At 43.6% G+C, this 25,986-nt stretch overlaps 1 protein-coding gene and 1 pseudogene across 1 annotated transcript in view; one reads left to right on the top strand and one right to left on the bottom strand.

Annotated features, from left to right (window-relative positions):
- Window positions 1–25,986, bottom strand: part of ITGA1 (integrin subunit alpha 1) — a 1,037,437-nt gene that overhangs the window by 257,182 nt on the left and 754,269 nt on the right. The window contains exon 20 of the mRNA XM_078675060.1: window positions 5,226–5,361. Within this exon, the coding sequence (XP_078531186.1) occupies window positions 5,226–5,361 (136 nt within the window). The remainder of the gene's footprint in view (window positions 1–5,225; window positions 5,362–25,986) is intronic.
- Window positions 9,316–10,422, top strand: LOC144819097 (uncharacterized; annotated as a pseudogene).

Below are 25,986 nucleotides of genomic sequence, written 5' to 3'. Positions count from 1 at the left end.
TTATGTTATATAGAAAATCTGTCAATTTATAGCCTATAAATAAGGAAGTGCATTATTTACAGGGATATGACTGTGGTTAGTCAGGCTGTGATGCTATGCTCCTGAAGCACTTTGTTGACATGATTCCTTCTCTCCTTTCACCGTGCAGGGCAGAGACATCAGACGCACCACATGGGGTGGAGCCAGCACTGTGGGGGGCGGGCACAGTCCTATTCAGGCCCAGGTGATAACCCCTCCCACCACTCAAGATGCAGATGCAGTCATTCAGCCTAGGGCTGACTCAGACAGCCTCCTGGGGAATCTCAGCCCCTGTCAGTCTCAAACCAGACAGTCACTTCACAAACAGGCCAAGGCACACAGAAAGGTCAGACAAGAGAACAGCAACTTTCTAAAAGTGCTGTTCTCAAACACAGGAGTTAAAAACCACCTCTCCTAAAAGATGTGTTATTAAATTCTGAGTTCAGGGATACCAGACTTGTATGTCCTATCTTGCTCTTATGGGAAGATATGCTGGTAGCCACTGTAGCCAGCATACCCCATGGTAGCCTATGGAGCAAGATAGCCTTGCAGCAGTGAAAAACAAAAATGGCTGTAATTCACTACCAGAGCATGTCACCTGCACAAGTACATGCTTTACCTTTCACATACACTGCACCCTGCCCAAGGGGGTACCTTGGACCTACCATAGGGGTGACCAATGTGCACAGAAAGGGAAGGGTTAGGCCTGGTCAGTGGGGACACTGACCAGGAGGACTTGGCAGTTCACAGACTGCACACAGGCACTGCGGTGGCAGGCCTGAGATGCCATTTTAGGGCTACTCATGTGGGTGGCACAATCAGTGCTGCAGGCCCACTAGTAGCATTTGTCATCACCAGCCCTGGCACACCCAGTGCAGGGCCAGGGACTTCTTGGTGATACAAATATGCCAATCATGTATATCCAATCATAAAAACAATTTACACAGAGAGCATATGCACTTTAGCACTGATCAGCAGTGGTAAAGTGCTCAGAGTTCTATTGCCAACAGCCATGGGTCAGGAAAAATAAGGGAGCAAGAAGCAAAAAGTTTGGGGATGACCCTGCAAGAAGGGCCAGTTCCAACAAGGCATAATTGATAAAACCCTATGCATTATCTCATTTCGTCAAGTAGGTTGCTAGGTTAATCATCCTGCTAATCATCCTTCATCCTCCAGGTGACATATGTAACAGAAACATGTTTAACACCTGGTGGCATTGGATCGTTGAAAACATTATCACTGTCCTGTTCTTGAATTACCTCCCCTCCTCCACTTTTCTCTGTTCCCATTAGTGTTTGGAAACTGGAATTTAGATTACAGAGGCAGATGAATGGGAGAAGTGTCTACAAGGTTAGATTCGTTTTCCATGCTCTTTAACATCGAACAATCCGGAACTGACGGCAAAGAATATATTGATCACACCTCTTACTCAGAAGTGTAACATATCTTGCCTCATTGTGGACGGGGAAGAGACATATCCGTACTAGCTGATCCAATTATTTGTTTGATGTTTATCTTAGGCCTGGGCGTAGGATTACGCTACGCTCGCGTAGTTTGCGTAGTTTGTGCAACTACGCGCTATGCCAATTGCACGTAGCACAGTGCAAAAATGCATAGCAGGCAGTTTTCTGCTTTCTAGCGGTCCTCAACGTCAAGTTGGCGACCACGGGCGAGCAAAATAACACCCCGGCGAGACTTTTTCCTCGTTCGCGATCAGCAACATGAAGTTGCCGATCGCGAGCCTGGAAAATAAACCTCCCAGCGAGATTCTCAACGCGGGGAGGTCAGGTTTCTCATTGCCCGTGATGAGAAACTACCAGCCCGCATTGAAAAAGGTGCCATTCGAGTACAAATCTACTCGAGCGGCAGAAAATGACCGCTTGCACTGTGCAAGATGCGGTTTGCACTGATTGCACAGTGCGGACAAGCATCCTGCACTGTGCAATCAATGCGAACAGCATTTTGCACAGTGCACTACTCAGTTCGCGTAGCTACGCGTAGCTTGTGTAGTGCGAACTACGCCCAAGGTCAGTTTATATTTTATAGTGTTATTTCTCTGAGGATTTGGAAAATCATAAGCTTTAGCCTGATTTAATAAAATGCTGAAATCTCAGAGGATTTGATTTAGTTTTCCATAGGAAACACTAAACATGGATCCTGTCTTCAAAAGCATTTGTCTTTGCTTCCTGTAAATGAGTAAATTTCTTGTTACTCCTTTTTTTTTCAGCTTCTGGTGTCTGTACCATAACAGTTCACACGCTTTCTTTTCTTATGGCTCTTAGCTGTTCTGTTAATAAGCCCTGGTTTGTAGGTCGTTTGATAAAAATCTAATGCTTCATTAATCTATTTGTCCTCAAGTCTTACCCGATTTTTGAAAGAGAGCTGTACCTGTGTTTCAGCTTGTGATGCCCATGTGGCATTGAGAGCAGTGTTTGATGCCAACAGACTAGATGGCCAATTACATTTGGAGAGGATCCTCTGACGTGCCATTTTGCAAATCAAAAGTGAAAGAGTATTGTTGTACCAAGAAGACGATTGTGACCTGCAAGGGAAGAGTATCCCCTATAGAAGGTGGTGGAGAAGTGGTCCCGGTGTTTTGCCAGTAGAGTTTATTAGGAGTCTTGTAATCCTGGACACTATGTATGACTATATTTTTTAAATATCTAAGGATCTGGGGCTTGAGATAACGTGGAGTCACGAATGATTGCTGCTGACACTAACTTGACTGTGTGTTGAGGCACAACGCTGGCTCTACCTCCTGCTGGGCGGCTGACGACCCTGCCCCTCTCTCTGAAAGGAAAGGAGGGGCCAGGAAAACAAAGTGCTCAAGGAACACCCATAACTGGTTCAGACCGAGCTCAGAGCTCTCCTGCACAAAGGGAACAAAGACTTTTTAGAGGTATAAGTACAGGACCCCTGACTACAGAAAATTAGATCATCCTGGAATCAAGAAGGAACCTCTGCAAAGGAGAAAGCTGAAACTGAAGAAGGAAGACTGTCCTGCTGTTGCTCTGCTGGACTGACCTGCTGTATTGGGAGGGTTCTGTCCTTCCCGGAGTGTGTGGCCCATGTGTGGTGCCTCTGCAAGTTGTACCTGTGTTGGGAGGCTGGAAACCAAGCTTTTAAAGACTTTCTGTCCCTCCTTGCGGAGAGCATCCCCATCAATGCGAGGAAATTCCCACCACTACGAAGGTCGAGATCGTCACATCGCCCGTTGCCGCTGCCAGAGCTGTCGCATCCTTCATTTACGGGACACACCAGACCGGTGCGGGAAGATTACCATCGCTGCGAGTGTCGTCGCAGAGCCTGTCGTCGCTGGGTGAGATCGCCGCACCTCTTGCTTGCGGACCGCATGACGTCACTGCTAGTGTTGTCGCAGAAGCCACCACGTCAAGGAGCTGCGAGAGGAAGATCACCGCTGGTCCGCGCATCGTCGCCCTGGAGATCCTCGCAGCACCTACAGATCATTGCATCGTGCCTTTTATTTATTTATTTATTTATTTATAAAGTTTTATATAGCACGAACTTGATCCTGAAGGATATCAGAGCGCTTTACAATTTGAGGCAAAGGTAACAAATCAGAACATTAGTCTAACATGACCTCTTGCAGACCATACCTCACCCCAAAATTGCGAGAGAAAGACTTCCTACGGAACCTACGCACCGGAATCCATACAAGCCGCCTCCCTCCCCATACAGACCGGATTCGTCGCAACACGCCCGCTGCTTCAGTGGGGTTGTCGCCAATGCCTCCCCATGGTCAAAGGAGCAACACATCGCTTGTTTTCCACTGCACCAGCTTCTGCTTTGGAACTTTGTCGCTTTTAAAAGGTACTGTTGGCCAAACGTGACGCAACTGTGTTCTTTTCACACAACTGTGGATTATTTTATCACAACCTTAAGAACTCTTTTGCAACCATATTCTTGAACTGTGTATGTTGGATTTTTGTTGTTTTGGTCTTGTGTAGTTTAGATTAAATACCTTTATTTTTCTAAACTGTTGTGGAGTCAGTTTGTGGTGTTATCACTGTGTTACTGTGAGTGTTGGTACAAATACTTTACACTTGCTTTTGGATCAGCCTGACTGCTTGTGCCAAGCTACCAAGGGGGTGAGCAGAGTTTATCTAAAGAGTGTTTCCTCCTTACCCTGACTAGAAGCAAGGGTCCCTATTTGCACAGTGGTACCTACCTCTGCCAACTAGAGACCCCCAGTTCTAACATGCCTGCAGGCAAACACCAGGCCGCACAAGAGCTCCAAGGGGCATATCTACACAGTTGAGTCGACTAAAAGAACTATTGCTTTCTCTATTTTGCATGGCAGATTCAACACTTTTATTTGCCATGCCACACAACAAAGGCTGAATGGGATACCATTAACTGAATAACATTGGTTGCAGGGATCATGTATAAGCAATAGGATTAGTAATACATTTTGCATTATCAGGGATGGTGTAAGCGATCTAAAGGTTAGTGGAGATGACTGAGTAATAGGTCATCCATACTTAATAATATTTGTCAGCAAATAGGCGTTCTGGGAGAATGTCATGGGATTAGTGATAGAATGTACATTATCAAGGATAGTGAGAACATTCTGAAGGTTTTTTGAACTAAGAAATAATCATGACAGACTCAGTGACCCGTCACAGGAAAAGACGATCTGAGAGAAGATATCCAAGAAAGTTGGGTTTGGCACATGTTGGTTAAGTGATGATGAATGCTGCATTAGGTGGCTGTAATTAGTCATGTCTAGTAATGAGACTACACATAAGTGAGATTAGTGGGTAGATGGGGTTGAAAGAGGTGCTGAAACGTCAGCCACAGAAACAGGACCATTTTAGTGTGCACTAATGTTACCGAAATGTACTAAAATTATAAAGGATAAGTGGGAAGGTCATTTGAAGGACACGACAAATGATTATGATTAATTGTAAGACATATGCATCTTCATACAGTGAAACGGAGGGAAGTTTACTTATTTTATTAAGTGACTTTAGATCAAGCCACTTGGTGAGTGAATGTATGATACACCCGCCAGAACACTATCACAGACAAATAGGTACCCAATTGTCCCAAGAAGGACAAATTAATGGGATGTGTGAAATATCGAAATTGTATTGGACAAAAACCTGTTCATCTTCTTGAACATAACAGACATGCACAATGCAACATAACAGGGCACTAGAATATGCGAGTGTCAGAGGCCTTACCTCAGTTCCAGCAAAAACAATATTTGGTGAATACTGAATGGTGACTCTGGCATTGTAGGCACTGTCTTTTTTATTCTCAATGGATAACGTTAAATAGAATTTTTCATTTGGTGACTGCACAATGAAGGGAGAAGAGCTGCAACAATTAATAAGAAGAGAAGGAATAAGCAGTTTGTCATATATTGTGAGTGCTAAATGAGAGAAATTAGGAACACAACTACATGAAGTTATTTGGATCAGGAAAGCAAAAACACGGCCTGGCCAAACAGAACACAGGCATTGACAATGCAGAAAGCCATAAAGCATATTTTATTTGCCTAATTACTTTCAGTGGCACAACACTTCAGTTCTTACTTGATCACTCCACATGCAACTGGTATCACCACTATGTATTTAAAAAACATCACATACCAGGCTATGATTGCATATACCAGCACTGATATCTATGTTTCCTGCTCACTTCCATGACTGATCTTTGTAAATAAGATGCTGTCTCACCAATTTCGGACTAATAAGACATTATTGTAATCTTTGTAATACAAAATGGGTGCCTGTGCACTTACACAACTGAAGAACTATATATCACTGGTAATCTTGATGAAACAAAGTGCTACTCTTCCTTTTCTCAGTCCTCACCCAGGACAGGCACCGCAATGTCTACCTATAAATTCCACCAATTCTTTTTATTTTTTTTGTTTTTAAGGGTGGGTAATTTCCCATAAGCCACCATGTGAAACAAAGTCTTATGTTACACCATCCTTTTTAAACAGCTGGTAGTACAACATCCAGTGAATTGAGGCACACCAACAAAGAAGGGCAAAAGAGATTGGTTAGAACCTGAAGTACTAAAAATGATAAGGTAATAATCAGGGTGTTATCATCTTCATCCCAGTTCCCAAACACCAAAATCTGTCTTAAGTCTGTCTTAAGTTTGTCTTAAGACAAACTTAAGACAAAATCCTAACTTCTGTGAATACCAAAAGTAGTAAGTTCATTCTGTGAATGCCAAAAGTAGTAAGTGCATTCTGTGAATACCAAAATAGTAGTAAGTTTAGGATTGAGTCTTAAGTTCATTCTGTGAATCAGGCTCGTAGTGTTTAACCGAGAATATGCCTTATGTAATGCAATTCATGACGCTTCACGTTGAAATAGTGCATTAGGATTAAACATGCACCATGTTAAAAGTTGCACATGTAGGTTTGCTTATTCATGAGACAAAGAGTAATGTTTTAAATGAAATGAATGTAATGCTTTTAGAATGACTTTAAATGCAATGCTTATGATGTAGGGTTAGAAATGCATTTAAATGTGTACGGCCTGGTAATGTGAAAACGCCAGTAGACGCCTAACTGTAATTTCTTAGCTTGACTGCGTATTGTAGGCCTGACATTTTTCCTTGAGAAGGCTCTTTTTCTCAGCTAAGTTTGAATTCTAGAAATGTGTGCATGCAAGTTTACTTTCTAACAAGCTTTCTGTTGCAGGTGCAAGGACACATGCCTCGTTAGGTAGAATAACTCTTTGTTTTAGGAGTTAGGATGGTAGAGTCGAGAATCGTGGGAGGGAGAATGTGGAATGATACATTTGGCGGAGAAGGTGCCTGGGACCCGAAGACACACCAACGGTTTTTGGATGAAGTTGAAGTTTCGATGGAAAAACCCAGGAGAAAAGACCTGCCTGAAGGGGTGTGCTTAGGGTGTGTTTACTGTTTTTGGGATTTTGTATTAGGGACAGTACCCCGAGGGTGGAGAGCAGTCTTAGGGTAGCCTTTGAACAGATGGGAAGCAAGAAGGAGCATCTTAGAATGAGCTCTGTAGCTTAGGCTACTTACCCATGGAAGTGAGTGTACTTCTTAGGAAGTCTTCACTGCTGACACCTATTTTCCTCTTGCTCGGGTGGGAATGCTAAGTAGGGGTGTCACCTTAGAGTTAGTGTAGGGACAGACTAACCTTTCTTTCCTTTTGGGTAAATGCAGTCAAGGCTTCAAGCAGAGACTGTCATCGTTTGCCTGATGCTTTTGGAACTTACGCTAATCTTCATATTGAGTCATCTGAGACTCTTGCGTAGGATTATGTTTGTATTAATGCCCGTTTACTTTCTTAACCTCTTTCTGAGGTGTTTGTATGTTCGGTTATTTTTGGCTTTGTAATAAATCTTTAAACTTTACTTCGTAGTCAGTGGTCCTTTAAACTCGAATTGATTTGGTTAATGAAGTTATTATGGTCTTTGCTGTTCTCCCCTTTACACTTCTTAGCAGACAAAGAAACGATTTGTTCGACCAGGGATTCTAGAGATTGGTAAGAGAAAATCTGAGTTAGAATCCGCTCCTGTCAGTTGGTTCACTCTAGAGTAAGGGGAGACTGTCTTTAGAAAATCCGGAGATCTAGATTAGGATAGGAATTCCCGAGCCCCATAGAATTCAGGAGATGATTGTCCAGCGGAGTGCCAGCAGAATACGGCGTATCATGGAAACTGACGGAGAGTGACGGTGATGAAAGCAGCAGTTCATGGGAGAGTGAGTATGAATAGGGTTAGCTGTTGTTAGATTGCAGTGTTTGATGTTGTGATGTCTTGCGGAGTTGGAATGATTGTTGTGTGATTGCGAGATCAGGCTGTGAGCGGCGCAGCCCGGAAAAGTCGTAGGCTCGACGAGTAGCTTAAGCGGTTGGGGTGTGGCAGACACCCAGAGTAATTGTTGACCATTGTGAAGGGAGTCGTGAGATACCATCGACTGCCTGGACTGAGATAGGGGGACCGAATGTGTGAGAGACTGATGCTGATCGTGGGTTGCTGTATGTGGAACATCGAGCGATTGTAGCGATTCAGTTGAGGTGATTGTTTGCTCATTTCATGGACAATTGCCAGTTGAGGTAGACAATTACACAAGACTGTGGTCGTACAGTCAGAGAAGTAATTGCTTGCACGTACAAGTAGTTATTTCAGTGTTTGAATGGGACGCGTGAGTGGGTGAGAGACAAATTGTAAAGGAGGGGAACTGCTGCAAGTGGAGGAAAGTGTTGTCAGAAGGTGTTGCTCTGCGATAGGACGGTTGGTGTGAAGCAGCGCTGGTATTGGTGGATTGTTATCAGGAAGCAAAGAGCGCTGCAAAAGTGTTGGTTTCATCACGAAATGTTTTAAATGTTTGCGAGATCTGTTTAGAAGAGAGAAGAAGGTGGCTACTCATGGGGAGAAGAGGCTCCACCCGAGGACACCCCAGCTCATTATATGTCTACAAATGTGGGTTTGCACACTATACTATGGCTTGAGAATTGGTGTAAAATGACAGAAGGAAATGAGGAGTTGACCTTTCCCCAGTATGGAAATTTTAGATTGGAAGTGCTATATCCGTTGAAAATGATTATGGCTTCTTTGCGGCCTCTACCTAGACCCACACAGTCTGTGGCATTGCATGCACGGATTAGGGCAGCACACATAAGGAACAGAGACATGAGACAGGAAAGAGTGAAAAGGTTGGTAAGGGCATTCCAAGATGCGAGGTGGGATGCATTGGAGAAAAGATAGAGAGTACAGACGATTGAGGGGGATAAGTTGTACCCACTGTTAGTCAAGGAAGAGAATACCCAGAAGAAAATAGAAGAGGAAGATATCAGTGATACAGATGACAGCTTGATAGAAAGGCTGCTGTCTGAGAGACCGCCTCCATACAACCCAGAGAGGGAACGATCAGCCCCACCAGAGGAAGCCAGAGAATCTCAGATTCCACTGAGTGCGGGAGTAGTGGGAAAGCTCTCGACAGGAGGGATGGGGATGCAGAATCCAGAAAGTGCAGACTCTCGGAGATTACCAGACACTCTTACAGTGCCTGTTACCATTGGTCTCATAGTGTCAGTGTATGATCCAGAACAGATGAGAAGTGGATGTCCATCCCAGACATCCCATGCCGAGACCCGTGGAATTGAGTACGCCATTGGCAGCTACAGCAGACTCCTCTAGGGGACCCATGGATCTGAGAGGGCCGAGACTGAAATCCTGTGCTGAGTTAAGATCAGACTTAAGAGAATGGGATTCACCTGAAGGGAATCAGAGTGACAGGGCAAGGGAAGATTGGGACCATGGGAGTGCAGGGAACGGGATGCCTTTTAGAGGTACCCCAAAAGTGAGTAGGTGTAGAGAACACGACAGCAAGTGTTGAGTGGCACATCTAGTCAAAGTACCTTAAAGGCAGTGATAAAGGCAAAGAGGTTAGATGTAATGTGGTTAAAAGCAGAGGTGAATGAGATTGTTGAGGGAAATTTACCACTGGAGAGAGTGAAACAGGGGAAAGGTCAACTCCTCATTTCCTTCTGTCTATATTTGATTCTAGCACTGTCCAGGATGACATGATTTCAATAACCAACCAATACACAAATGACTGCAATGGCTCAGATCAACTTCATAAATTACAAGTAGAAACTACAAAAACCAACAGCAAGGAAGCACTTGGAGACATAGTCCCTGAAATAATGGCTTGGGAAAACCAGCTTGAGGAAGGTTTTTTAACAGCAGGAGGTGAGAATTCTAAGAAAGTGGTGGAGTTTCAATTGAGTCGTTTAAAATCAAAAAATGGGTCCCAGAGGAATTCTGATGCTGTTCTCACAGCTGTAACACACACTGCTCCAGGATATGATTTTGTACCCATACAAATCAAAACGGAACCACTTTCATCTGAAGATTCTTCTTCTGACAGGGATTCAGACTCTGATTCTTCCTCTTCTTCATCGTCTTCCTCCTCTGAATCTACCTCCTTCTCATCTGTGTCCTTGTCTGCTCTTTTATTGGATGGAGATGATGATGAGGACAACCAGGAAAGGATGGCAAGGGCTTTCCTGTCACACCCAAAGAAGTATTACATCTAAACGAGTTGCCTGCAGTTGATGACCTCAACATCACTTTACCTGACAATGTTGCAATGAAGCCTTTTGGAGTAGTTACTAGCATTGTCGATCAGTTGGTAATCTTTGAATCTCGGTTCAAACAGCCCGTGTTAAGTGAAGGCAGTGTAATTTTCAAGGCAAACAGATCTTCAGCTGGAAAGATATTTGACATATTTGGACCGATCCCACGCCCCTCTTACTTGTTGAGATTTAATTCCGAAGAGCACATTGCAGCACATGGAGTTAAAGTGGAAGATATAATGTATTTTGCCCCTAACTCTCAGCAATTCACTAAATATTTAGAAACTGAGAAACGAAAGCAGTAAGTATTTTTTTGTCACTTTACCTGTCAGTTAGAAGGTGCAGCTTACTTTTTTCCTTCAGAAACTTGTAACATAGTTGTTAGACTCACAGCTTTTTTGGCTGCTTAAGTTCCCCTTAGGTGTGAAAAAATGTGATCCATTAAGATAAAATGCCCAGATTCTGAAAGTATGGACATTCTTTGATTTTGGGATGCACTATGGACATACCATCATGGAAACTGCCTTTTGACTTTGTTTAGCATTCTTTCAGTCGAAGAGATGTGTTTGATACCTGGTCAGTTTCTTTACAGTGAGGTTCTCTTTAAGAGCAACTGGCTGTCAGATAGAGGGCTTTGTGGTCCAACTTCCTGATTATGATCTCGGCGGTTGATACTTAAACCGGCCGGTCATTCCTACTCTATTCTGACCAGCTCTCGGAGTCTTCCTGCCAGTCCGAACCACACCATAATCCCCTATGGATGGTGTTTCCACTGCCGGGAAGGGCTGCCCGACTCGGAGTCCGGCAGAACCACAATATAAGCCTGGGAGCCGCCGGGAAACTTTTTGCCGGAGATGGGCCAGACTTCTATTTCCACTCTGTCCCAGCCGCAGGAGCACCAAGAAGGAATCGACTGTGCCTGACCTCAAGATGGCGTCTGGATAATCTGACAATCTATGAATACACCTGATTTCTACCCTGACAGTGGAGTCCGAGCATTATGTCCGACACCCGGTGGAGCTGCTCTGTTCAGCTATTGAGGAGATCGTCCTTGGTTCATTCCCTTGACCGTCACCTACCCAGCCGGACTTTGGGCACAGTTTCTCCCAGTCTCCCTGTCTCGCCCATTCACCCCCCCAGCGTTTTTCTGTAACTCTGCTTTTTCCTTATCTCCTATCTATCTAACTATCTGACCGATGCCTATCCTGACAGCGGATTCCGAGCATTTTGTCTGACGCCCAGTGGAGCTGCTCTGTTCAGCTAATGAGGAGACCAGCCTTGGTTCATCCCCTTGACCGTCACCTGCCCAGCCTGCTTTTTCCTTGTCTCCTATTTATCTATCTATCTATCTATCTATCTATCTATCTATCTATCTATCTATCTATCTATCTATCTATCTATCTATCTATCTATCTATCTATCTATCTATCTATCTATCTATCTATCTATCTATCTATCTATCTATCTATCTATCTATCTATCTATCTATCTATCTATCTATCTATCTATCTATCTATCTATCTATCCATCTATCCATCTATCCATCTATCTATCTATCTATCTATCTATCTATCTATCTATCTATCTATCTATCTATCTATCTATCTATCTATCTATCTATCTATCTATCTATCAATCTATCTGATACCCAATGGAGCTACCTTGAGAGCTATAGGGGTAATTGGCTGTTGATTCCCTCCTCGGCCGTCACCTACCTAGTCGGTCATTGGGCAGACTTTCCCTTTGTCTCTCATACCTCTACCTCCTCTTCCTCTCCCTCCTCACCCCCCCTCGCCCGCTTTCCGCTCTATTTTGTCTCTCCCTCTCGCTGTTTAAGGTGTTGCATATATTTATATATATTTATCTATCTATTTATCTATCTATCTAACTGATGCCCGATGGAGCTACCTTGAGAGCTATAGGGGTGATCGGCTGTTGATTCCCTCCTCGGCCGTCACCTACCTAGTCAGTCAATGGGAACACTTTCCCTTCGTCTCTCATACCTCTATCCCCTCTTCCTCTCTCACCTCACTCTCCTCGCCCCCTTTACGCTCTATTTTGTCTCTCCCTCTCGCTCTTTAAGGTGTCGCATATATTTGATGTAACTTGTAATCACTATCATTGTTGTAACATTGTTGATCCTTATGTAAAGGGCTCTAATACCTACGGGTCTAGCCAGCGCTATATAAAACCCCTAAAATAAATTATGACCCAGATGAATTGCTGTTTGTGGCAAAGGATGCGACTCGCAAAGCAAGGGCGGCACATTAGAAACTAACTGAATTGGCAAACCGGTATGAGGTGGATCTGTCTAAAACAAAGATGTGGCAGGGTAACCACAGATTACAGTATACTGACCAAGATTTGGACAAAAAGAGGGTAATTGGGCTAAAGACTCACATTCGGAAACGGATTATAGGGATACGAGCATGGAATAGACTTGACAAGTGGGAAGAAAGATGGTCAAAGAAAAAGGGCATCAAATCAGTGTGGCAGAGTTACCTCCTCCGGGAGGGGGAACATCAGGAATAGGGAATTACCCTTTATGAGAGGGGTCTAGTGGAGGGTATGTACATGTGCCTTGGAGTAGAGGTGACTTGGCAGCATTCACAAATGACTTCCCTAAATTGAGGGAGAGCCCAGTTGAATGGTACAAGCAGGTTGAGCAGTTTGTCAAGATTTCAAAAGTGTTGTGGATTGATCTGAATACATTGTTTGATATTGTGGTTCCAAGTGATCTGTGAGCAGCTTGTAAAGTTGCGATTGAGTGGCCTATTTCGGAACAGGACAGGGATGCTATCACAACTGGTCCTTCACCGACTGTAATGAAAAAGTATAAGCAAGCGATTACATGGCTGAAATCCAAAGTGTCTCCACAGGATAAATTCTTGGAGAAGATAGATCGGATGGTTCAGGAGCCAAGAGACAGGGCATGAATATTATGAGAGGCTTTTGAGGGTCTTTAAGCAATATAGAGGGTTGGATACGATGAACCCCCACAACATGGGACAGTTTGTTTCTAAGTTGTTTTAGAGATTTGCCTCATAATCCAACAGCATTTGATTTGTTGGCAGAACAAACCGATAGATGAGATACTGCGCTTTGCTAGGTATTGTAGTGATGAGGTGGATTCGAAACATAGGAAGCTTAAGGACAAGCTGATGTTAGTTCAGATGCAAGCGGTAGACAAGGGAGCTCAGACACAGTCAGGTGGGGGAATGCTAGGAAGGAAACAGAATGGCCAGAATGAAGGGAAATGAAGTGCAGAGGACCCAAAGGTAAAGGTAGATTTGGCAACTCTGAAAAAGACCAACGTGTGTCACCTTTGTCACCAGATTGGCCATTGGAGACGCGAGTGTCCCTTCAACCCAATGAATCCGCTACAGCAGGAAGGTGAAGTAGTACAGGTGTCTGAAGTAACAACCACTGTGATGAGGCCAAGTTTTATGAATGGGTGGGCGCTACCTCTACAGGTTCCCCAGTCTCCGAGGATCTCGCAAGGGACTCAGACGTACCAACAGATGCCTCTTTTAAAGGTCGAGATGAATGTTACCTGGACCCATTGGCATGACGGTGCCTGAGGGGGGAAGAAGACTGCACCCTTGAGGCAGTCTTGGAGGTAGACCAGAGGGGACCTTTTGTAGAAGCTGACGTTGATGACTACCCTATCACCTTTTTGGTTGACACTGGTGCTATCCGTTCTACTGTGAGATCTGCAGCACTTCCCAACCTACCCCTCTCGGGACAATCAATTCAAGTTGTAGGTGTTGCAAATAGGAAGATGACAAATTTGTTAACTGAACCGATCCCTAAGAAGATAGGGACCTTCCGGGATAGACATCAATTTGTAGTGTGTTATTCTAGTCCCGTCTGTTTGCTAGGAAGAGATCTTTTGTGCAAGCTCAATTGTACAATCTATTGCACCCCTCAGGGAGTGGAGTTGCAAACCAATGACGACAATGCTTCTTTTAAGGTTGCAAATCAGCACTTATGAGTTGAATTGTATCCTGTGGTGACAGTGGAAAAGCTTCCATTGGGTTTGAGAGATTCAGTCTCACAGACGGTGTGGAAATTTCAGGGGAAGACATAGGATTGATCAGGGGAGTGGAGCCAGTCAGAATTCTGGTCAAGCAAAATGTTGAATTCCCTAGAACAGCCCAGTATAACTTGACACCAGAAACGATTGCAGGGATAAAACCTGCGATTGACTCTACGATTAAGCAGGGGATCCTGAAGGAGATAATGGGCAGTCCATGCAACTCGCCTATTATGAGATTGCAGAAACCGAGTGGGAAATTTAGGATCATCCAAGGCCCTCACAAAATAAACAATATAGTTGTTCCATGTTGTCTAGTGGTATCGAATCCATCAGAGATATTGTTTCAGATCCCAACTGAAGCAGAGTGGTTCACTGTGATTGATCTTTGCCAAGCATTTTTTTCGATACCTTTACATGGGAAACATTGACCTTTACCACGAAGCAATTACCACGCAAGTCATTACTACGACTTGTGCTGGATGGCGCTCTTGGTTAAGGAATAGTGTGATATTCTATTCCAACACCTTCCCTACTGTTAGGTGGGCTGGAGTTGGAATAGAAAATCATATTAATCCTCAAGCCAGCGCCCTTGCGTTGTGAAAACCGCGATGTAGAGTATCAAAATGAACGCATTGTACTGTCGTACATCCCTTTACATGAAGAAAGCCAATATCTTTTTGTGTTCAAAGCGGAAAAGCGTGTGTTAACATGGTGTCGTATTACTCAGGGGTACACAAAGAGTCCACCAATCTTTAATCAGATCTTGAAAAAGAATCTTGAGAGTCTGGTAATGCCACAGAACTCTGTTCTGGTGCAGTACATAGACGATCTCCTTGTTGCGTCAAGAACTGAAGATGTGTGCAGGGTTGACACCATCGCCTTGTTGAATCACTTGGCAGAGAACGGACACAATGAGTCCCCAAATAAATTGCAATACTGCTTGAATGAGGTGCAGTATTTGGGTCATCTGATAGAAAAAGGCAAGAGGAAGGTGTCACCTGATAGGATTGAGGCAATCATGAATATGACCATGCCCTACACTCAGAGGGGAGTCAGGTGGTTCCTAGGGATGGTTGGTTACTGTCGCCAGTGGATTCCCAACTTCTCGTTGAAGGCAAAGCCTTTACAGAAACTGACGCACAAGGATGTGAGTGATACGGTACCATGGGACAACGACTGTATGAAAGCATTCCTGGAGTTGTGGTGAGAGGACCTTTGTCGTGCTCCGGCACTGGGGGTGAATGACTACAAGTCTTTTTCATTATTCTATGGTGAACGAGAAGGTTATGCATTATCAGTCTTAACTCAAGATCATAGAGGTTTCCGTAGATCAGTTGCGTATTTCTCAGCTACTTTAGATCCATTAGATTCGGCGTTGCCCGGATGTCTCAAATCCGTTGCCGCAACAGGTGTCAGAATTGAAAGATGTGAAAGTATTGTCATGGGTCATTCTCTGATTGTACACGTTCCGCATTATGTTGAGTTGTTGATGACCAGGACAAAGACACAGCACTTGACCAACAGTAGGCTCACATGCTATGAGCAAGTTATTCTTGCTGCGGAGAATGTGACCCTTAGAAGCTGTTCTGTTTTGAATCCTGCTACTCTGATGCCGTTACCAAACACTCTAGATTGTGCGGATCACGACTGTCTTGTTGTGACTGAACTTTGCACCAAGTCGAGACTTGACATTGTTGATGAACCACTGTCTGACCCTAATAAGATTTTCTTTGTTGATGGTTCATGCATAAGAGACAGTGTTGGTCAGTTGAGAACAGAGTTTGCTGTATGTACCATCACAGGGGTGGTTGAATCTGCTTGCCTGGAAGGAGTATACCCTGCTCAGGTAGCTGAAATCATTACTTTGACCCGTGCCTGTTTGGCAGCTGAACAAATTCAAATTACCAAATATACTGACGGTGCACAGACATAATATCGACTCCAAAATATCGACTGGAAAGAATATCGAGTTTTAAATATCGTTTGGAGAAAATATCGACTAGGCAGAATATCGACAGTCAAAATATCGTTTTTAAGGTAAGTGAAGTAATATCGACTGTAAATAATATAGACAGTGAAAATATCCAAGTATATAATCTAGATAGTAAAAAATATAGTTTTTTCAATAATATTTAATTATTTATAGTGTTTTTATGTTATAATATATGTGAAAAGTGTCATTTTTTTTAATAATTATTTTTAATTAATATTTTTTTTTAATTATTGTGTAATTTTATTCTGTAGCGGGTTGTGGGTTTATAGGGGAATAGGGTGGGAAGTAATTTAATTATAATAAATTAAATATGTAAATTTATTAATTGGTAGTAATAATTAATTAATTGGTAATTAAATAACATATGTTAATTATTTACAATTTAATTGGTAATTAATTTAATTTAATTGATTAATTGCTAATTATGTTAAATTAAAGGGGTATTTTTAGGGTTCAGGGTCAGTTTTCAGTTTTTGGGCAAAGGGGTATTTTTAGGGTTCAGGGTCAGTTTTCAGTTTTTGGGTAAAGGGGTATTTTTAGAGTTCAGGGTCAGTTTTCAGTTTTTGGGCAAAGGGGTATTTTTAGGGTTCAGGGTCAGTTTTCAGTTTTTGGGTAAAGGGGTATTTTTAGGGTTCAGGGTCAGTTTTCAGTTTTTGGGTAAAGGGGTATTTTTAGGGTTCAGGGTCAGTTTTCAGTTTTTGGGTAAAGGGGTATTTTTAGGGTTCAGGGTCAGTTTTCAGTTTTTGGGTAAAGGGGTATTTTTAGGGTTCAGGGTCAGTTTTTGGGTAAAGGGGTATTTTTAGGGTTCAGGGTCAGTTTTCAGTTTTTGGGCAAAGGGGTATTTTTAGGGTTCAGGGTCAGTTTTCAGTTTTTGGGTAAAGGGGTATTTTTAGGGTTCAGGGTCAGTTTTCAGTTTTTGGGTAAAGGGGTATTTTTAGGGTTCAGGGTCAGTTTTCAGTTTTTGGGTAAAGGGGTATTTTTAGGGTTCAGGGTCAGTTTGGGGTTTTTGGGGTACATATACAATATTGCCTATTATTTAATTAAATTTTGTTACTATATATATATGTTTTAAGAAATATGATGAAAAAAAATATTTTTTTACTTTCATTAATTATTTAATTATTAAAAGTTATTTTAAGTATTGTTAATTATATTTTAGTAATTAATTTTTTATATTAATGTAATTAAACATTGTTTTTAGTAAAGTCGATATTTTTAACAACGATATTTTTGTAAACGATATTTTGTACTCGATATTTTTGTACTTACCTGTTTGTAGATAGAAACTCGATATTTTGTACTCGATATTTTCTCAACGATATTTTGGGTAGTCGATATTCTTTCAGTCGATATTCTTTCAGTGATCCATACTGACAGCATGTACGGGTTTGGTGTAGTTCATGACTTCAGACAGCTGTGGTCACAGAGAGGTTATATGACATCGTCAGGATCACCCATAAGAAATGGGGAGTTCATGAGGCTGCTTTTAGAAGCCTTGCAGGGCCCTAAGAAGATTGCTGTTGTCAAGTGCACAGCTCATGGGAGGGGAACTGATTTTGTCTCACTTGGAAACAGATAGGCCGACAAAGTTGCACGTTTCTGTGCCGAGCAAGGTTGCAATTTTACAGAGAAACACATAGAAGGGAGCCAAGAAAGAACCGAGTTCAACATGATGTTGGCCTTGGCAGATACTTGGGACGAACTCAAGTGCCTGCAGGAACAGGTTTCAGAGCAGGAGAAAAGTGTGTGGATCAAGTCAGGATGTGTGAAAGGAGATGTCGACATTTGGGTTTCAAGTGATTGGAGAGCAGTGTTACCAGATGAGTTGTTGAACCCAATGACAAGGCAAATTCATGGTGTGGTGCATCTGGGAAGAGATGCGATGGTGCGAGTGTTCAGACAAACGTGATACAATCCGAGATTTCGTGCAATGGCTGAGGCTGTGTGTCGTAGGTGTGTACCGCTTTGGCCACCATAAGTGTGGCAGGGTATGCTCAGACATGAGTCCCTTGCTCACTTTGCCACTGGATTCAAGCAAGCCGGGCTGAAGACGGCTGGAATGCCAGAAACCGGTCCTCGGAAGCTTGTTTCCGGTCCAGGGAAATCATGGCTTGGCAGTTCGGGCTGGACTGTTCCCATGAGGCACAGGGTCAGACTGATTTGCATATAGCCATGTCTGAACTGGGGTGGCAGAGTGGGCTAAAGAACGGTGATGGATCAAACCCAGATCTTTTGACTGGGTGTGAGTGTTTGATTGGTTCAGATGCTCCGTCCATCACCACCCCCTTTTGTACCGCTTTGGCCACCATAAGTGTGGCAGGGTATGCTCAGACGTGAGCCCCTTGCTCACTTTGCCACTGGATTCAAGCAAGCCGGGCTGAAGACGGCTGGAATGCCAGAAACCGGTCCTTGGAAGCTTGTTTCCGGTCCAGGGAAGGCATGGCTTGGCAGTTCGGGCTGGACTGTTCCCATGAGGGAAGTTGTGAGCAGGGTGAGCAAAATGAGAGCAGGAGAACCAGCAGAGCAGATGTACAGTGGCCCGAGAGACAGAGACGGTTGAATCTGTGGTTGGTCCCCGAACAGGATCTTGTTCCAGTGTCTGAAGACTCTGAATCAGATGAAAGCGAAGAAGGACAAGCTCGTGGAGGTTTGAGGAGATCAAGACGAAGAAGGGTGCCTTGTCGGAGATACGCAACTCCAGCGTGGTCATACGTTGTGACTGATGCCAGGAGTGCTGAGATCTGGAAGGGTGAGGGCGGTGACAGTAGTCAGTAAGAGCCCTAACATGAAATTGGATGTGGTGTTGTTGGAGCCAGGACTTGAAATTGAAGGAGTACTGACCATCACAGTTCCAAATCTTCCGATATTGAGCAAAATTAGTGATCTGGTTCTGAATAGACTGATATTTCCTATATTTGCAGTTGTAGTACCGTCAAATGAAACTATTGTTCTTCGTCTTGAACTTTTACAGCACGTTCTAGAGGCAGTTGGAGCAAATCTTATTCTGAGTTAAAGAGACTTTGTAGTAAATACGTTGAAAATGTACCTAGGTCCGAGTGGAAGTAGATTTTGGAGAAGGGTTAAGGGAGCCTTTTGCGTGATGTAAATAAGGAACTGAAATCAAATCAGGGGACTTCCAGCTTTCCGAGGTGTTGTTCGAGTTGATTTGCAAGCAGCGGAAAGAGGAGAAAAGAGACTCTTGAACATTGTTGCTGAACAAAGAAGATTGAAAACATCCCTGAGACCATGGAGGCTGGAGTTCCAAATCATAGGTCTAGGTGTATCGTAGGTACACTTGTAGGTGAAGTGATAGTTTTCATAATTCTAGTAGTTGTGGTTTCATATTTAGCCCACATGAGCAGGCAGTGGAGGTACAGGGAACACCTACTCCTATGACTCCTAGCTAGAGAGAGGTCAAGATAGGAGATGAAAGAGCTTTGGTACTAGAAGAAAGTTGTAGGTTTCACACAGATCTTTCTAGAGGTGACTTTAAGCTTAATGCGTATGCCAAAATGTTGTATGAATAGATTGATGCAATGGATGTGAAAGATTGTTATGTGTGTATGCAGTTGCCTGCCTCAGTGGACCAGGGTATTAGGTATCACCACCTTCCACTGACGTATGGTATTACGTGTAGTCTATTGCTTAGCATTTTCTATGGACAAAGTCATTTTGAGTATTTCTTTTCCAATTATGATGCAGTGCTTCCTGAAGTACCAGCTTATAAGCACTTGAACAAGTATGATTACTATAAATCAGAAGATAGACTTAGAAAGTACTTCATACCTACTTTCGAGTTGGTACAACAGAAAAGGTTCATAGATCAAGTAGAAGATAGATACAGAAAACAGAAACAGTTGCGTGATTCAGGAGAAGGCAGAATAGACTTGACAGATGAGAAGTTGCACAAATCGAAAGGGGGTTATGGTCCAATAGCACTAGATCAGCAGCAGAAGGTGAAATTATGCATAAGGTATCCTCAGACGTATTATGAGAATGGTAACGTGGAACAGACCACATGTGATCAAGTCTTCACTATAGAGGATTCAGCAAAGGACTTTTTACAAGACGAGGTGCAAGTGATGCCAACTCTGTGTTATGTCTGTGGGAGGAATGCCTATGTGAGATTGCCTGCCAAATGGTATGGCACGTGCTATTTGTCGATCATTTTCATTAAGATTTATCATGCAGCAGGTCTGGAGCTTTTGGAAGGAGGACAGCATGCGAGAGTAAGAAGAGGTGCGAGTGCAGCAGCAGGAGTTGGAGATATTTTTGGAGCAATGATACCAAGTTTGGGAGTAATTCTGAATTCTGAATGATGTGAAGATTAGAAGGTTGGCGACTGTTGTTGATGAATTGTCAATGATTTCAGCTAAGACATTGGTGTTGGTTGAAGGAGAGATGTTGTTGATAAGGACAATGGTTTTGTAAAATCGTCTTGCTTTAGATGTCCTTTTGGCAAAAGAAGGAGTCCGTAAACTTTTGAAGGTCCAAGAGTGCTGTACTTATATACCAGATAACAGCAAAGATCTGGAGAAATATATAAGTAACATCACTACAATTCATCATGGGATTGAGGATCTGACTGAGGAAGGTGTTTGAAACCTCATAATATAGCTGTGGCTGGTGTGATCGGATTGGGGTTTGCTTAGGGCTTACAAGTGGATTGAAAGGTCATTGAGAGAGCAAGAGAGGGGAATGGAAACACTGCAGGACAGTCAATATCGGAATATTAGAAACCTGGAGATGTTTAGGCGAGGAAGAATGGCAACAAGCTCTGTTTAAGTCAGTTCTTTCCCTAAGGATGGTGTAGTGAGTGGGTGATGACACAGGTCATCAAAGGGGGGAACTGATAGAGCACCATGGTATTCTGAAAAATTGTAGGGGTGCAATATAATCATGGGTAGTTAGCACCTGCATATTTAGAGAACTGAATTAATGTGTGATTATTAGAAATGCAGTGATTAATCAATTTATGTTAGACTGCTTAGGAGCATTCATACCGTTTGCAGACTAATGTAGTGTTTAAACGAGAATATGCAATTCATTACGCTTCTCGTTGAAAATAGTACATTAGGATTAAACATGCACCATGTTAAAAGTTGCAGGTGTAGGTTTGCTTATTCATGAGACAAAGATTAATGTTTAAAATGAAATGAATGTAATGCTTATAGAATGTCTTTGAATGTAATGCTTATGATGTAGGGTTAGAAATGCATTTAAATGTGTAAGGCCTGGTAATGTGAAAACGCCAGTAGAGGCCTAACTGTAATTTCTTAGCTTGGCTGCATATTGTAGGCCTGAAATGTATTTTTTCTTGGGAACGATCTTTTTCTCAGCTAAGTTTGAATTATAGATTTTTGTGCGTGCAAGGTTACTTTCTCACAAGATTTCTGTTGCAGGTGCACAGACACATGTCTTGTTAGGTAGAATAACTCTTTGTTTTGGGAGTTATGTTGGTAGGGTCAAGAATTGTGGGAGGGAGAATGTAGAATGATACATTTGGCGGAGAAGGTGCCTGGGACCCAAGGACACACCAACAGTTTTTGGATGAAGTTGAAGTTTCGATGGAAAAACCCAGGAGAGAAGACCTTCCTGAAGGGGTGTGTTTAGGGCGTGTTTACTGTTTTTGGGATTTTGTATTAGGCACAGTACCCCGAGGGTGGAGAGCAGTCTTAGGGTAGCCTTTGAACAGATGGGAAGCAAGAAGGAGCATCTTAGAACGAGCTATGTAGCTTAGGCTACTTACCCATGGAAGTGAGTGTACTTCTTAGGAAGTCTTCACTGCTGACACCTCTTTTCCTCTTGCTCGGGTGGGAATGCTAAGTAGGGGTGTCGCCTTGGAGTTAGTGTAGGGACAGACTAACCTTTCTTTCCTTTTGGGTAAATGCAGTCAAGGCTTCAAGCAGGGACTGTCATTGTTTGCCTGATGCTTTTGGAACTTACGCTAATCTTCAAATCGAGTCGTCTGAGACTCTCGTGTAGGATTATGTGTGTATTAGTTCCCGTTTACTTTCTTAACCTCTTGCTGAGGTGTTTGTATGTTCAGTTATTTTTGGCTTTGTAATAAATCTTTAAACTTTACTCTGTAGTGAGTGGTCCTTTAAACTTGAATTGATTTGGTTAATGAAGTTATTATGGTATTTGGTGTTCTCCCCTTTACACTTCTTAGCAGACAAAGAAACGATTCGTTCGACCAGGGATTCTAGAGATTGGTAAGTGAAAATCTGAGTTAGAATGCGCTCCTGTCAAAAGTTCATTCATCACAAATGTTTTTAACGGCAGGAAATATATTGGAATGCCACACAGGAAGTGCAGTCACTGGGATAGGCATTTGTCTGACATTACACCAGATTGTATCACCCTTTTGTTACACAATGTAAATTAGCTCAGGATCAATGGAAGAGATAGAGATATACGCACATCAAGTTAATGGTGGAGGTTAAGTGAGAAGTGAACAGGGAACTGCTAAGGGTTTAACAAATGTGTTAGGTTTGTACAGCAGTAAGATAAAATTGGAAGATGGTAACTCATCGTAGGAGGGTAAGGAAAAGGAGAAGAGTGTATGTGATCTGTAATTGCCTTTTGAATTTAACTCCCAGACCTTCAGATATCAGCAAAGGCATAGAGTGGGAAAGGTCCAGGAGTTGCCACCAAATGAGCAGAGCAGACACAGGCAAAGCTAAAGCAAGCAGCAGAAGGCTGCAGATTCCACTGTGAATTGATTGAAGATTCACTGTTTTTCTCTTTTGAAATCCATTTAAGATATTTTACTATACACTCCCCTATCCTACTAGACAAATTTTACCATTGCTTTGTTTCAAGTCATACAAACCAATGGTCCTCATAAGGTTTTGTTGTGTGGAAATTTACTTTGTGGTGTCTCATTCCACCTCACCCTCACCAAGACCTTCTGCAGTCACAACTTTCTGCTGACTGTAGAACTATCCTTTAACTCCTATAGACATTATTTCCCACACTATGTAGCTGAAAGGCACATGCATAACTAAAATAAACCAGCCCTTATTTGGGACTTTCTTTCAGGGAAGCAGTAAACTGAATAAGGATGAAGTCTGACCATATAGGTAGCAATCTGGCCATATTGATGCTCAGTTGTGGACAAAGAGATAAGCTGATATTTTGATGAAAACATTCAGGGCCAAAGCTTCTACATAGACATCTTTCAGAAACAGACAAATCACAATCTAAGGATGCCTCCAAAAGAAGAGATGATTCAGATTGTACCATTCACTATGGAAATAAAATGTGAATGTCTATGGGTGAAGGAGCTTTTCACCATTTTTTTCTGGCTGAGGAGTTTAATTTGAGTATTGCAAAGGGTAGATTATGAAAGAGAGTCTAGGAGATCACAACTGTTGGGGAACTATGCGTAACAGGGTTAGTTTCAGTGGACATTCGCCAGTCCTGTGAGGACACATAGCACTCCTCAAAAATTGGTTGATAAAATTTCAAACTGAATGACTTTCACCATTGCTGCCAAGTAGACCTATCTCATTGTAGGTCTTACTTAGATAGTGCATGCATTCTCTTTTTGAGGCCTTTTGTTTTCTACAAGTGGGATTAGAGGCCACTCACTGCTTACCACTGATTGGCTTCATTGGCACTCTTATCTTCTTGCTTCTTATTGTTAAGCTGCCATAGGGTTACTTCCTATTCATATGTTAGTCCCTCCCATGGAGCACGGATGCATTACTTGTGTCCTTCCACTGCTCATTGTTTTAGGAGTTACTTTTTGTTTAAGTACTCTACCAGAATGTGTCTTTTTCAGCTGGTTTCTCCATGTACTTCTCCCTCCTACATGTTCTTCATACACTACCTCTCTAGTGTTGCTTGCCCCTACCCTCACTCTTTGGTCCATGTTACTTGCCTTCACCCGTCCTCCCTCTCTTCCTTGCCCCACTGTTGGCTCTCTGTGGTAAACATGGTAAGATTGGTCTACACCTCTTTGGCATATTTAATTTACCTGTCAGTCCCTTGTAAAGTGGTATCTTAGACACCCAGGGCTAGTAAATTAAATGCTACTGGTGGGGGTTACAGCGCTGATTGCGCCACCCTCCGAAGTAGCCTTTCAAACCTGTCTCTAGCCTCTGCAATTGCAGAGCCTGTGAGAGCAGTGTTACTGTCGCTGTGATGTGACACCTAAAGTGTGTGCCATGTCTATGACCCCTCTTTTACTGCATTTCAGTCACCCCTAAGGTGGGCCCCAGCCAGCCCTATGGGCAGGGTGCATTGTAGGTAAAAGGTAGGACATGTACCTTAAGTGTGTGACATGTCCTGGTAGTGACAAACAGCCATTTTGGTTTCTCACTGCTGTGAGGCTGCACTCTCATAGGAATGCATTGGAGATTCCCTGATAAGTGTTTCAGTGGTAATCCCTGTTATGAGAGGAGTAGTGTGGTCAAGTTTTATATGTTTGGAATAGTAATAATAAATGCTGCACAAAGATGTGCACAGATTTGTTATCACTATTTTAGAAATACCCCTTCTAGAAGTTGGAATTTCTGTGTGCTTTGTGTCTGCCTGCCTGATGTGTATTGCATGTATGGCTCTGGAGTGACAGGGGCAGGGGAGGTGGTGTGGCTCCAGGGAGGGCAGCGTGAGTCAGTGCTAGGCTGAATAGGAGATCTGCATTTGGAGTAGTGGGAGTAGTCCCCTGACCCTGACTAGGTCTGTGCCTGCCTAGGTGAATGCTGGTTCCACCCCCTGTAGTGTGTCTGGTGACCGAGCCCCCACCTGACAAAGGGGAAGAGGAGCCCTGTAAACAAAGTGCTCCATTATCTCCCATAACCAGTTGAAACGGGTTACCCCCAAGTCCTGTGCCAGGGCAGATCAAAGAAGAAATGTAGTATAAGTACTGGGGCTGTGAACCCCTGTTTGTGTGCTGCTTTTGGTGCTTGTACCGGTTCTGGGGCGAAGGACTGCTGGGCAACAGGAGGAACTGCTGTGGGACCCAGCTGCTGCTTCCTGGGGGTCCCTATGTGCTAGCCTGCCTGTGCCCAGCTCGGCCCCTGATGATTTAGGACTCAGCGCCTCATGGCCGCTACATTTCTTATTCCCAGGACAGGGAGAGTGCTGTGGTTTCGCAACGCTAAGCTGCACGTCATTCAGAGGAAATCCCTGGCGTAGGGATTCCCCCGTGCTGCTGGTGGTGGAGCGGGAGCCCACCCCGCATTGCTGCTTCCCTTTTGCCCTGCTGATCCGAAGCGGGAGCCTACCCTGCATTGCCATGGTCCAGAAGTGCAGCAGGAGCCCACCCTGCATTTGTGTGTATATGAAAGAGGGAGCCCACCCTGCATTTGCCGGAGAAGAGGAACCGCCTCGGCCCGACCTGGAAGTCAGGCAGACTGCCTGGTTGTGGGTGGGGTTCTGACTAAGAGCTAAACTGAGCCTCGTGAGCTCGCAACCCCAGTGAGCTGCCAGAGGGTGGCGGTGTGCGGAGCGATGTCGGAAGTCAGGCAGGAGCGAAGCCTGAACGGGGGCGTGAAGAGCAGAGGAGGAGACCTCTCTCTGTGGAGGCCAGTCAAAGAGGGCCCTGCGGAAAAAGCCTGCATGCGTCCAAGTTGAGGGCTCTACCGGAACTCGCAGGGCATGCCTCATGAGGTAGAGGCCGCAAGGAGAACGGACACAGGGCCATTTGAGGCACATTGTCGGTGCCTGCCCCGCCGTATGAGAAGCACTCGGAGAAGCCCCGGTGACCAGAGAAGTCCCGGTGAGTTGGGCAGAGCGGAGCGGTGTTGGCGCTCCCTGAGGCCCTAGTAGTGCCAGTGCTAAGTTTTATTTGGGGGCAATATTACTTGTAGTGTCCCAGAGTGGGAC

Source organism: Lissotriton helveticus, chromosome 2_1 (genome assembly GCF_964261635.1).
Source record: "Lissotriton helveticus chromosome 2_1, aLisHel1.1, whole genome shotgun sequence".
In the NCBI taxonomy this organism is placed as follows: Eukaryota; Metazoa; Chordata; class Amphibia; order Caudata; family Salamandridae; genus Lissotriton; species Lissotriton helveticus.
Note: the sequence above shows the minus strand (reverse complement) of the source record. Positions and strands in the feature narration are given on the sequence as shown.